Below are 14,996 nucleotides of genomic sequence, written 5' to 3' on the forward strand. Positions count from 1 at the left end.
TCACAATAAACATAAATGAAATGCTGCAGAGGATGCATCCTCACCTCTCTTCTTCGCTGGTCGCCTCTCCTCCTCTCGCTGGTTTTTCCTGCTCTGCTCCTCCTCCATCAGCGCATCCCTTTGAGGAACATTCAGAGCATCCTCAGAGGAATATTCAGAGCATCCTCAGAGGAACACTCAGAGCATCCTCAGAGGAACATTCAGAGCATCCTCAGAGGAACATTCAGAGCATCCTCAGAGGAACACTCAGAGCATCCTCAGAGGAACATTCAGAGCATCCTCAGAGGAATATTCAGAGCATCCTCAGAGGAACACTCAGAGCATCCTCAGAGGAACACTCAGAGCATCCTCAGAGGAACACTCAGAGCATCCTCAGAGGAACATTCAGAGCATCCTCAGAGGAACACTCAGAGCATCCTCAGAGGAACACTCAGAGCATCCTCAGAGGAACACTCAGAGCAACCTCAGAGGAAACACTCCAGAGCATCCTCAGAGGAACACTCAGAGCATCCTCAGAGGAACACTTCAGAGCATCCTCAGAGGAACACTCAGAGCATCCTCAGAGGAACACTCAGAGCATCCTCAGAGGAACACTCAGAGCATCCTCAGAGGAACACTCAGAGCATCCTCAGAGGAACATTCAGAGCATCCTCAGAGGAACACTCAGAGCATCCTCAGAGGAACACTCAGAGCATCCTCAGAGGAACATTCAGAGCATCCTCAGAGGAACATTCAGAGCATCCTCAGAGCATCCTCAGAGGAACACTCAGAGCATCCTCAGAGGAACACTCAGAGCATCCTCAGAGGAACACTCAGAGCATCCTCAGAGGAACATTCAGTGCATCCTCAGAGGAACACTCAGAGCATCCTCAGAGCATCCTCAGAGGAACACTCAGAGCATCCTCAGAGGAACATTCAGTGCATCCTCAGAGGAACACTCAGAGCATCCTCAGAGGAACATTCAGAGCATCCTCAGAGGAACATTCAGAGCATCCTCAGAGGAACACTCAGAGCATCCTCAGAGGAACACTCAGAGCATCCTCAGAGGAACATTCAGAGCATCCTCAGAGGAACACTCAGAGCATCCTCAGAGGAACACTCAGAGCATCCTCAGAGGAACACTCAGAGCATCCTCAGAGGAACACTCAGAGCATCCTCAGAGGAACATTCAGAGCATCCTCAGAGGAACATTCAGAGCATCCTCAGAGGAACACTCAGAGCATCCTCAGAGGAACACTCAGAGCATCCTCAGAGGAACATTCAGAGCATCCTCAGAGGAACACTCAGAGCATCCTCAGAGGAACACTCAGAGCATCCTCAGAGGAACACTCAGAGCATCCTCAGAGGAACACTCAGAGCATCCTCAGAGGAACATTCAGAGCATCCTCAGAGGAACACTCAGAGCATCCTCAGAGGAACATTCAGAGCATCCTCAGAGGAACACTCAGAGCATCCTCAGAGGAACACTCAGAGCATCCTCAGAGGAACATTCAGAGCATCCTCAGAGGAACACTCAGAGCATCCTCAGAGGAACACTCAGAGCATCCTCAGAGGAACATTCAGAGCATCCTCAGAGGAACACTCAGAGCATCCTCAGAGCATCCTCAGAGGAACACTCAGAGCATCCTCAGAGGAACACTCAGAGCATCCTCAGAGGAACACTCAGAGCATCCTCAGAGGAACATTCAGAGCATCCTCAGAGGAACATTCAGAGCATCCTCAGAGGAACACTCAGAGCATCCTCAGAGGAACACTCAGAGCATCCTCAGAGGAACACTCAGAGCATCCTCAGAGGAACACTCAGAGCATCCTCAGAGGAACACTCAGAGCATCCTCAGAGGAACACTCAGAGCATCCTCAGAGGAACATTCAGAGCATCCTCAGAGGAACACTCAGAGCATCCTCAGAGGAACACTCAGAGCATCCTCAGAGGAACATTCAGAGCATCCTCAGAGGAACATTCAGAGCATCCTCAGAGGAACATTCAGAGCATCCTCAGAGGAACACTCAGAGCATCCTCAGAGCATCCTCAGAGGAACATTCAGAGCATCCTCAGAGCATCCTCAGAGGAACATTCAGAGCATCCTTCAGAGCATCCTCAGAGGGACGTTCAGGTACACAAACGTTCAGGTAATCGGGCTGTTTACGTTTCTCTGGTCCTCCATGGCGCTCTGCAGCTTGTTGATGACATCATCTTTCTGCTCGCTGAGCTCCATCAGCTCCAACACTCTCTGTACACAGAAAACTTTATTTAAACTGCCTGTGATACGTTAACAGAGCAGAAACACCACAGAAGAAGACAGCCGTACCTCCTGCAGCTGGTCATGTGATCGCTGGTTCTCCAATTGCAGCGCCTCCAGCTCTGAGGGGTAAGGTCAAAGGTCAGCGCTGCATCAAACACTCAGAAACTAGAGTGTGTGTGTACCTGCAGTGTGTGTGTGTATGTGTGTACCTGCAGTGTGTGTGTGTACCTGCAGTGTGTGTGTGTGTAGCTACAGTGTGTGTGTGTGTACCTGCAGTGTGTGTACCTGCAGTGTGTGTGTGTGTGTGTACCTGCAGTGTGTGTGTGTGTGTGTACCTGCAGTGTGTGTGTGTGTACCTGCAGTGTGTGTGTGTACCTGCAGTGTGTGTGTGTGTAGCTACAGTGTGTGTGTGTGTACCTGCAGTGTGTGTACCTGCAGTGTGTGTGTGTGTGTGTGTACCTGCAGTGTGTGTGTGTGTAGCTACAGTGTGTGTGTGTGTACCTGCAGTGTGTGTGTGTACCTGCAGTGTGTGTGTGTTGTAGCTACAGTGTGTGTGTGTGTACCTGCAGTGTGTGTACCTGCAGTGTGTGTGTGTGTGTACCTGCAGTGTGTGTATGTACCTGCAGTGTGTGTGTGTGATAGAATCTCATGTTCAAAGCTGCGCTGGCCCAGAAGGCAGCAACGTGACACAGAACACAGAGAACAGAAAACACCAGAGGGAAAGCAGTCCCTACATTGAGCACAGAGGACAGTCAGAAAGGTGCTGCTTATCACTGCAAGAGCAGCTGGAGGGAAGGACCTCAGACAACTTCCATCTAATGCAGGGGTTCTCAAAGTGCGGCCCGCGGGCCAATGGCGGCCCTCGGAAATGTTTCTGGCTGCCCGCGATAGTTAATGTGACACGCTGAAATGCATGCGTGATATTTTAATCCTCCATGGTTGTATCTAGTAAGAATTAGAATGGAATTTAAAACCCTCTGGAATCCGCCAGTGCGTCCAGGTGCGCATAATTTTACGTAATTAATCATATATTTTCGATTATAAGGAGTAGAAATATGATTCAGATATCTGCGGAATCGCTGGAAGAGTAGCTTTCCAGCGGTATCTCCTGTGAGACTGTAACCAGGGCACAGCAGCTAATATGGCCGCTCAAAGCAGCTTGACTTTACACTGTGTGGGATTGGTGGATTTGTGTGTCCGTCAAGGAAATCTCGGCCGGCAGCCCTCATGGTCTGAAATGACCAATGGACATCGAGAAATCAATAAGGACCTACCCACCAAGTAAACAAAACATAAACCATGTGTCTCCCATCAGTTTACGTCTGTGAGGAGAGAGAGAGAGCCAGAGAAAATGGCTAAAAAAAACTTTACAGTTGCCTACTTCGCTAGAGATTTTTTTCGCTAGCAACAGTGAAGATAGAGCCTCAGAACCTGAAGTCTTCCACTCTTCTGAAGAAGAAGAATACAAAGACAACAACAAGGATCCATTTGGACATGGGTAGGTGTAAATATTACAGTAATAGTGTACTGGCAATGTGTGGGGAATACCGCGAAAATTAACAATAGGTTTATTGATATATATTTTTTATCGATAGTCATGAACTTTTTCTTGGGACAAAATAGACTCTCCATTAGCAAACGTTTACTCTGTGTTAACGTTATTCTGGTGTGTAAAAGTGAGATTACGTGTAGATGATTCAATTAATCATGCATTCGTCCCACAACGGAGACATTTACAGTGACATGTTTTTGCCATCGATTATTTTATCATACTGTTCTGTACAGATGAGACTTTGTCATAGATTTATTTATATGTGTGCCTGTTATTATTTTACCATCCTGTACAGATGAGACTTTGTAATCAGATGTAGCCTATGTATATGTGTGTCTGTGATTTTATACTGAATGTAAAGTAACTGGAAATACCTGTGTGTGTGTGTGTGTGAGAAAGAGAGATCGAGAGAGACTCCTTCTGCAACCTCCCAAACTTTATTTGTATGTGTGCATTATTATTTGTGCTTGAGCAACATTTTACTTGAACTTTATTTCAATTAAATTAGTTGTAATTATTGTCCTACACAGGCGGCGTTTATCCAGCAGCCACAACATCCATCTGTGCCGGCCCCCAGGTCAAGATCTACTGTGGCTCAAGGGCGTTCACCAGAGCCATCACCACCAAGGACCAGCAGACCAGCATCACTACAGCTGCCTCCATCTGCGGCTGCCACCAGGTCAAGATACACCTCAGCACAAAGGCTCCACCACAGCCATCACCTTCAACCCAGCCAGCAAGGAGGTCTCGTGAAGGTCTCGTATAGCACTTGTACACCCCACCTACACAGCAGCCCATGCACCATCACCCCCCACCTACACAGCAGCCAGACCCACTGTCTTGGAAGACAGACAAAGACCTTGACACTGTCTTGACATTTATAATGAATAGTTGGTTGAAAGTTCTGATGTTCAATATTGTAAATAGTTAGATTTTCCAGTTTCTTATATTTATATAAATAATTGGTTGAAAAAAACATATTTATAATAAATTGTTGGTTGAAAAAAAAAGGTTGAATGCTCAATTTGTATTTGTACACATCACATGAACCTTGGTATGTAATATTAAGTCATTATTCAGTCCTGATGTATCTCAGTCCCTGCTGTGGTGAAAGTAGAGTGATAAACACCTGTTTTACTCAAAATTTGAATTGAATTTTTTTAATTTTAGACATGAATAACACATGTATATACAGTGTAATTCAAATATTTCACTGCTTTTGTGATCCTAGGACTTTGGTAACCAAATCTAAAACACCAAAACAATTCGATCACATGAGTACATTTGTGTTTTCACAAGAGTTTTGAAGATTTTCCAAAAATCGGATTTCACATTTTAAGCTTTTGAGCTACTTAACACAGTGCTCTAAGGTGAGCAATATGCATATATAGCAAGACCAGAGATTGTCCTGAACATTTTGATATTGAACACATGGGGTGCCATGTTAGAGGAAATACATTTAAAAGGTGATTTAAGAAAACATCTAAAAATCGAGGAAATACCCTTAGACTCCAGAGGGTTAAGAATGGTAAAACTGAGCCCCCTGGGTTGTCATTCCTAAATTATGAATGACAGCTTGTGGAAAGTTTGCTAGACTACTGGTTGCATGGCAACTATGCATCTCGCGAGTTGCGGTAATTGGTTAGTACTAGGGATGCACGAGTATCCGATCTTAGGAATTATGACGTCATCCCGATAAACCCGATACCAGTATTAATAGACCCGATAATATACAATATATTTTTTGGGTAAAAAAAAAGAAAAAAAAATACTGCGGTGTGGGTGGATTGGGATGAGGGGCGCTTGTTTTTCACTCGGCTCCTCCCGTTTTGCTAGTACTGTGGTATACTATTAGTGGTTTAGGAAGAGGGGAGTTTTTCACAAATCCAGTGCTCCCTAACTCATGCCTGGCTGTGACGCAACTCAAGGCATATGCTCGAACCGGAGCTGCCTGAACGCTGCAATCATGTGCAATCACATGCGTTAATCGCGTTAAAATAATTAGTGGCGTAAAGATTTTTTTATTATCGGTTATCGGTATTGGTCTTGAGAAGCAGGAAGTTATCGGTATCGGTTTCAAAAACCAATATCGTGCATCCCTAGTTACTACAATAAAGAAAGGATTTGTTTTGGAATTATTTTGTGTTCCGTTTTTTCTTGGGCGGCCCTCAATCCAATATTGGGTACCTAAATTGGCCCTCACTCATCAAAACTTTGAGAACCCCTGATCTAATGCTATTGAGACGAGTGCCCTCAGTTTGAGGCGTGATTGAAGGTCGTACCAAGACCAAGGACCAGAATGAAAAAGACTCCTTTCTCCAGCCTCAGTCCGCACAGCAGGAACCTGGACCCGTATCCAGGCACCTGGACCCGTATCCAGGCACCTGGACCCGTATCCAGGCACTGGGTCTGAGGCTGTGAGAGTCACAAACTGGAGCAGATCTGGCTCATATGTGCAGAGGAAGCTTTCCTGAAATGGCTTTATACATGAATAAAAACCAAGGCTGCATCCTGCGCACACTAAGTGAGGACCATCCAGCAATGATGAGTCCTGTATAGGGTGCATCTGATACAACGCAGTGCAGCATGGTAGAGTGGGTCAGGTTGGGCCCAAACAGAGGGACAGGCACATCAAATCAAATCAAGTTTTATTTATATAGCACATTTATAAACGATTTTTGGTCGAGCCAAAGTGCTGTACATATAATAAAATTAGCCTACAGTAGAGACACTTTACAGCAAATACAACAGCACAGATTGTTCAGAATATCAGTATGAGAAAAACGACACCCTCTGTCATTAGACCCTCACATCGTACAAGGAAAAACTTCCAGAGAAAACCCACAGTTTAAGGGAAAAAAATGGGAGAAACCTCAGGGAGAGCAACAGAGGAGGGATCCCTCTCCCAGGACGGACAGACGTGCAATAGATGCCGTGTGGAAAATGAAGAGATAATACACTTTACAGCATCTATAGATGGATCACCGTAGTCCAGCTGGGACAGAGGGACAGGCTCATCTATAGATGGATCACCATAGTCCAGCTGGGACAGAGGGACAGGCTCATCTATAGATGGATCACCGTAGTCCAGCTGGGACAGAGGGACAGGCTCATCTATAGATGGATCACCGTAGTCCAGCTGGGACAGAGGGACAGGCTCATCTATAGATGGATCACCGTAGTCCAGCTGGGACAGAGGGACAGGCTCATCTATAGATGGATCACCGTAGTCCAGCTGGGACAGAGGGGACAGGCTCATCTATAGATGGATCACCGTAGTCCAGCTGGGACAGAGGGACAGGCTCATCTATAGATGGATCACCGTAGTCCAGCTGGGACAGAGGGACAGGCTCATCTATAGATGGATCACCGTAGTCCAGCTGGGACAGGCTCATCTATAGATGGATCACCGTAGTCCAGCTGGGAGAGAGGGACAGGCTCATCTATAGATGGATCACCATAGTCCAGCTGGGAGAGAGGGACAGGCTCATCTATAGATGGATCACCGTAGTCCAGCTGGGACAGAGGGACAGGCACATCTATAGATGGATCACCGTAGTCCAGCTGGGACAGAGGGACAGGCTCATCTATAGATGGATCACCGTAGTCCAGCTGGGACAGGCTCATCTATAGATGGATCACCGTAGTCCAGCTGGGACAGAGGGACAGGCTCATCTATAGATGGATCACCGTAGTCCAGCTGGGACAGAGGGACAGGCTCATCTATAGATGGATCACTGTAGTCCAGCTGGGACAGAGGGACAGGCTCATCTATAGATGGATCACTGTAGTCCAGCTGGGACAGAGGGACAGGCACATCTATAGATGGATCACCGTAGTCCAGCTGGGACAGAGGGACAGGCTCATCTATAGATGGATCACCGTAGTCCAGCTGGGAGAGAGGGACAGGCACATCTATAGATGGATCACCGTAGTCCAGCTGGGAGAGAGGGACAGGCACATCTATAGATGGATCACCGTAGTCCAGCTGGGACAGAGGGACAGGCTCATCTATAGATGGATCACCGTAGTCCAGCTGGGAGAGAGGGACAGGCTCATCTATAGATGGATCACCGTAGTCCAGCTGGGACAGAGGAACAGGCTCATCTATAGATGGATCACCGTAGTCCAGCTGGGACAGAGGGACAGGCTCATCTATAGATGGATCACCGTAGTCCAGCTGGGACAGAGGGACAGGCACATCTATTAGATGGATCACCCGTAGTCCAGCTGGGACAGAGGGACAGGCATCATCTATAGATGGATCACCGTAGTCCAGCTGGGACAGAGGGACAGGCTCATCTATAGATGGATCACCGTAGTCCAGCTGGGACAGAGGGACAGGCTCATCTATAGATGGATCAACCGTAGTCCAGCTGGGACAGAGGGACAGGCTCATCTATAGATGGATCACCGTAGTCCAGCTGGGACAGAGGGACCAGGCTCATCTATAGATGGATCACCGTAGTCCAGCTGGGACAGAGGGACAGGCTCATCTATAGATGGATCACCGTAGTCCAGCTGGGACAGGCTCATCTATAGATGGATCACCGTAGTCCAGCTGGGACAGAGGGACAGGCACATCTATAGATGGATCACCGTAGTCCAGCTGGGACAGAGGAACAGGCTCATCTATAGATGGATCACCGTAGTCCAGCTGGGACAGAGGGACAGGCTCATCTATAGATGGATCACCGTAGTCCAGCTGGGACAGAGGGACAGGCACATCTATAGATGGATCACCATAGTCCAGCTGGGACAGAGGGACAGGCTCATCTATAGATGGATCACCATAGTCCAGCTGGGACAGAGGGACAGGCTCATCTATAGATGGATCACCGTAGTCCAGCTGGGACAGAGGGACAGGCTCATCTATAGATGGATCACCGTAGTCCAGCTGGGACAGAGGGACAGGCTCATCTATAGATGGATCACCGTAGTCCAGCTGGGACAGAGGGACAGGCTCATCTATAGATGGATCACTGTAGTCCAGCTGGGACAGAGGGACAGGCTCATCTATAGATGGATCACCTAGTCCAGCTGGAGAGGGGACAGCTCATCTATAGATGGATCACCGTAGTCCAGCTGGAGAGAGGGACAGGCTCATCTATAGATGGATCACCGTAGTCCAGCTGGGAGAGAGGGGACAGGCTCATCTATAGATGGATCACCGTAGTCCAGCTGGGACAGAGGGACAGGCTCATCTATAGATGGATCACCGTAGTCCAGCTGGGACAGAGGGACAGGCTCATCTATAGATGGATCACCGTAGTCCAGCTGGGACAGAGGGACAGGCTCATCTATAGATGGATCACCGTAGTCCAGCTGGGACAGAGGGACAGGCTCGTCTATAGATGGATCACCGTAGTCCAGCTGGGACAGAGGAACAGGCTCGTCTATAGATGGATCACCGTAGTCCAGCTGGGACAGAGGGACAGGCTCATCTATAGATGGATCACTGTAGTCCAGCTGGGACAGAGGGACAGGCTCATCTATAGATGGATCACCGTAGTCCAGCTGGGACAGAGGGACAGGCTCATCTATAGATGGATCACCGTAGTCCAGCTGGGACAGAGGGACAGGCTCATCTATAGATGGATCACCGTAGTCCAGCTGGGACAGAGGGACAGGCTCATCTATAGATGGATCACCGTAGTCCAGCTGGGACAGAGGACGGTAGGCTCGTCTATAGATGGATCACCGTAGTCCAGCTGGGACAGAGGGACAGGCTCATCTATAGATGGATCACTGTAGTCCAGCTGGGACAGAGGGACAGGCTCATCTATAGATGGATCACCGTAGTCCAGCTGGGACAGAGGGACAGGCTCATCTATAGATGGATCACCGTAGTCCAGCTGGGACAGAGGGACAGGCTCATCTATAGATGGATCACCGTAGTCCAGCTGGGACAGGAATAATCCAGAGACCAACCTTTTACGGGAAGAAGTTGAAAAACAACGTTTAAGTCTGTTTCTTTGATAGAACTTCAATGTGGTGTTTGAAGTTCAGATTACTGTCCAACCAAAAGCCCAGATATTTGTAGGTATCGTCAAACTCAACAGACGCCATCGAGGGTGTCAGTGGAGGCAAGAGGACGCTGACTTGGGAGCAAAGAGCATTGCTTTGGTTTCCTTCCTGTTCAAAGCAGAATCAAGAAGCGCATGCTGCAGCGTGATGACATCAGACTTTAGAAACGGCCAGATCCAGAGAAGGAGCTCATGAGGACACAACGGCTTCTCAGCAGTGTAGATTGCAACACCGCCATGCAGTGTGTGTATGTGTGTGTGTGTGTACCTGCAGTGTGTGTATGTGTGTGTGTGTGTACCTGCAGTGTGTGTGTGTGTGTGTGTGTACCTGCAGTGTGTGTGTGTGTGTGTGTGTGTGTGTGTACCTGCAGTGTGTGTGTGTGTGTGTGTGTGTGTGTGTGTGTGTGTACCTGCAGTGTGTGTGTGTACTAGGGATCGACCGATATGGCTTTTTCAAGGCCGATACCGATTATTAGTAATCAAGGAGACCGATAACCGATATTTGGAACCGATATACATTTGCAGTAAAATCAGAAAATCTTGGTGTCAAAATGTAGAATAACACAAACTCAACACAACTCAACACGACTTCTTTGAAATGCATTTAAGCATATATTATGTTTAATGAACTTTTAAACATCTTACAACTGGTTTCCTCTCTGTGTCCTTTTTCTAATGAGTTAGAGAGAGAGACAAGAAGTGGGGCTGCAGGCTGACACGCTTAACTAACAATAATGCTTCATTTATTATATCTGTCTATCTAGCATGACATCCCAATAAGCTGCTAGCAACTGCAAAACACTAGTGCTAGCTAATGTTTTGCAAACTATTACAAGTGAGGCTATCACAGTAGACCTAACGTTAGGCTAGGAGCCTCACTTCTAATATGTTGCTAAACATTTGCTAGATACATGTTGGCTAGCTAATGAGCTTCACATATCAACCTGAAAAACTGCGAGGCTCCACTCGCAGCCCCTCCCCCCCTCCACAGTTACTCCGCTGCGAGACGCTGCACGCACCCCCAACTCTGACTGACTTCCCGCGTCCCTGTGTAACTGGGAAACTGATAGAATTGGATCATAAGATGGTGGTGTTTGTGCAACTTCAGCATAGGGGATAGGGATGTTTATTGAACTTCGGTTTAACACATGTATGGCTCTGCCGCTCAGCGCTGCTGCTTGCTTCAGTCTGTGTCTGCGTTCTTTCGCACCTGCCTGTAATCTGAGAAGGTCCCGCCTCTCTGGCTCCCGCCCGGAAAATCTTCAGTAATAGCCTATCAGATAGCGCTGTGGGCGGGACATTGCTCGTGTACACAGAGTGGTGACTGCAGCCAGAGAAACGGCCGCATCAGAGCCAAAGTTTTATCGGCAACTCGTTTTTGACAAGAAAGCTACTGGTGACTTCTAGAATTGTGTGAGTAACACTGTGTTTGTAGACTTCTCTGTTTCAGTGTGTGTACTCTGTATCAATGCTCTGTAGTTGATCTGACTGGAATTGTGTTTTTTAAAACTCAAAACCGCTACAGCATCGGTCAGGCAGAAACTTGGGACAAGTCATTTGACGGAAACCTTAAAAGTGAACTAACTGACTGCTAGGGTTAACTTTGATTTAAACATTTGTAGAATACTAAGAGCTTTATTGAGTAGGTGTAACTGTATTAAGGGTTAAACTCATAACTTTATAACTTAGGGTTTAATGTAATTGACTTAAAAGACAATAAGAAATCAGGACGAAGCCAGTCTCGATTTCCTTTTGAGGGCCTCCAGCTGCAGAGTTAACTAATTAAAGGGGCGTGGCCCCACAGCTGTGAGAACTCAGCAATCAGGTGTCCATTTTAGGTAGCACTTTCCTGGAGCGTCAGCTTCAGCGTCAGACAGGCTAAGACTGACAAAGACATTAGAGTCCTACAGGAGTCAAGACTGACAAAGACATTAGAGTCCTGCGGGAGTCACAGACTGACAAAGACATTAGAGTCCTACAGGAGTCACGAGGGAGGCAAAGAGGAGGCAAATCCTACTCTGATTGAGCTAAGTATCGCTGGTGTTTTTATTTTGTTTTATTTTATTTGGTTGTTTAGCCCCTCAGGCTATAATCATGTGTATTTTCTCCATTCCTGTTCATGTGTCTTCTCGCAATTATCACTGGCCCCGTGTATCTCGTAATCGATATAACCGGCTTGCTCTCGTCTATCCCACGTGCTCCACTGAGATCCAACATCTAGTTTCAGGCGGCCTGTGGAACTGCCAGTCAGCTGTTCCTAAGGCTGACTTCATCTCTGGCTACGCCTCCCTGCAGTCTCTGGATTTCCTTGCTCTCACTGAGACCTGGATTACTCCATCCAACACATCCACCCCAGCAGCTCTCTCCACAGCATATTCCTTCTCCCATACACCCAGACCCACTGGCAGAGGAGGTGGCACTGGTCTCCTGCTCTCTCCCAAATGGAGCTTTTCCCTCTTCAAGCTACCTAACTTCACTCCTTACACCTTTGAATTCCATGCCGTCACAGTAACCCATCCTATACAGTTAACCATTGTTGTTCTCTACCGTCCACCAGGCGCCTTGGGGGACTTCTTGGAGGAATTAGATAATCTCCTCTCACTCATCCCTGAAACTGGCCCTCCCGCTGTACTTCTCGGAGACTTCAACCTCCAGACGGGGAAGATAGACGAACTAACATCTCTGTTAACCGCCTTTGCTTTCTCACTGTCTCCATCCCCACCGACTCATAAAGCTGGCAATGTCCTTGATCTCATATTCTCAAGGAACTGCGCTACTTCTAACCTCTCTGTAAACCCGCTCCACACATCCGATCACTTCTTCATTTCATTCTCTCTACCCCCTTTCCAAACATAACAAACTAATCTCTTCTCATCCTGCACTTGTCCGCCGTAACCTTCGCTCCCTCTCCCCCTCTACCTTTGCCTCGTCGGTGCTCTCAGCCCTCCCTTCCTCTGACTCGTTCCAACTCCTGCCTCCAAACTCTGCTGCAGAAACTCTCCTCTCTACTCTCTCATCCACTCTGGACTCGCTCTGTCCTCTGACATCTCGGCAGGCTCGTCAGTCCCCTCCTGCTCCCTGGCTAAATGATGCACTGCGTGCTAATAGAACCGTCCTTAGGGCAGCAGAGCGGAAATGGTGGAAATCCAAACACCGTGACGACCTCCTAACCTATCAGGCTCTCCTCTCCTCTTTCTCTGCTTCGATCTCTCAGGCAAAAAGCACTTTCTTTCAAGATAAGATCCAATCTTCCTATTCCAATCCTAAAAAACTATTCTCCATCTTCTCCACCCTCCTGGACCCCCCCAAAGCCCCTTCCCCCTCCTCACTTCTGTCAAGCGACTTTGTTACCCACTTTGAAAAAAAGGTTGATGATATTCGCTCTTCTTTTTCTGACTCACCTTTACTCACCGCTGGGTCACCAGACCCTCCTTCCACCAACACACTTACCTCCTTTTCCCCTCTCTCTCCAAGTGAGGTTCTTACCCTCATTACCTCTGCCCGCCCTACCACCTGTCCTCTGGACCCTATCCCTTCAAACCTCCTTCAGACTATCGCTCCTGATATTCTACCGTTTCTCACCCATTTCATCAACACTTCTCTAACTTCTGGTCACTTTCCAAACAGTCTCAATGAGGCAAGAGTGAACCCTCTCCTAAAGAAACCCACTCTCAACCCGTCTGATGTTATAAACTACAGGCCTGTCTCTCTCCTCCCGTTTCTGTCTAAATCACTTGAACGCGCTGTCTTTAAACAACTCTCCTGTTATCTCCATCAGAACAACCTTCTGGATCCGCACCAGTCTGGTTTCAAGGCAGGTCACTCCACAGAAACTGCTCTCATTGCTGTCACGGAGGAACTGCACACTGCCAAAACTGCATCCCTCTCCTCTGTCATCATCCTGTTGGACCTGTCTGCTGCATTCGACACGGTGAATCATCAGATCCTCCTTCGCACTCTCCAAAAACTTGGAGTTTCAGGCTCTGCACTTTCCCTCCTCACCTCATACCTGAAAGACCGTACCTACAGGGTGACTTGGAGAGGGTCTGAGCCCGACCCTTGTCAATTAACTACGGGGGTCCCTCAGGGCTCTGTTCTCGGTCCCCTCCTCTTCTCCCTGTACACAAACTCGCTCGGATCAGTCATTAGCCCGCATGGTTTTTCATACCACTGCTACGCTGACGACACCCAATTAATTCTGTCCTTTCCCCGCTCAGAGACCCAGGTCGTCGCACGCATCTCTGCTTGTCTAGCTGACATCTCTCAGTGGATGTCTGCTCACCACCTCAAGCTCAACCTTGACAAGACTGAGCTGCTCTTCCTCCCGGGAAAAGATTGTCCCACTCTTGACCTAACAATCAACATCGGCACCTCAGTTGTTTCCCCGACTCAGACTGCAAGGAATCTGGGTGTGACCCTAGATAACAACCTGTCCTTCACTGCAAACATCGCTGCTACAACCCGTTGCTGCAGATACATGCTTTACAACATCAGGAGGATGCGTCCCCAGCTGACCCAGAAAGCGACTCAGGTTCTGGTCCAGGCTCTCGTCATCTCACGCCTAGACTACTGCAACTCCCTCCTGGCTGGTCTACCTGCATGTGCCATCCGACCTCTGCAGCTCATCCAGAATGCAGCGGCTCGTCTGGTCTTCAACCTTCCTAAATGTCTCCCACACCACTCCGCTCCTCCGCTCCCTTCACTGGCTTCCGGTAACTGCTAGAATCCACTTCAAGACACTGGTACTTGCTTACCATGCTGCGAATGGATCTGGCCCTTCCTACATCCAGGACATGGTTAAACCGTACACCCCAGCGCGTGCACTACGCTCTGCATCAACCAAACGACTCGTTGCGCCCTCGCTGCGAGGGGGACCCAAGTTCCCAACGGCGAAAACACGTGGGTTTGCTGTCCTGGCTCCAAGATGGTGGAATGAGCTCCCCATTGACATCAGGACAGCAGATAGCTTACACACCTTCCATACTGAAAACTCATCTCTTTCGACTCCACTTCGAGCGATAGAACTATTAACGAAGCACTTTTATACTAATAAAGGACTGGCTTTTCTAAAGCTTTGGATAAAAGCGTCAGCTAAATGCAATGTAATGTAAATCGGCAATTTGATAAAAAAAAGGCCGATACCGATAATCAGTCAAATGCGCAATATCGGCCACG

At 48.0% G+C, this 14,996-nt stretch overlaps 1 protein-coding gene across 1 annotated transcript in view; it reads right to left on the reverse strand.

Annotated features, from left to right (window-relative positions):
• Positions 1 to 6: 6 nt before the first annotated feature.
• The window catches only part of LOC117532486 (kinesin-like protein KIF20B), a gene marked incomplete at both ends in the record, with an annotated part of 35,579 nt that continues 20,589 nt past the window's right edge, over positions 7 to 14,996 (reverse strand). Inside the window, 3 exon segments of the mRNA XM_034195836.1 lie at positions 7 to 117; positions 2,148 to 2,231; positions 2,310 to 2,362. Of these exon segments, the coding sequence (XP_034051727.1) occupies positions 7 to 117; positions 2,148 to 2,231; positions 2,310 to 2,362 (248 nt within the window).

Source organism: Gymnodraco acuticeps, unplaced genomic scaffold, assembly GCF_902827175.1.
Source record: "Gymnodraco acuticeps unplaced genomic scaffold, fGymAcu1.1, whole genome shotgun sequence".
In the NCBI taxonomy this organism is placed as follows: domain Eukaryota; kingdom Metazoa; phylum Chordata; class Actinopteri; order Perciformes; family Bathydraconidae; genus Gymnodraco; species Gymnodraco acuticeps.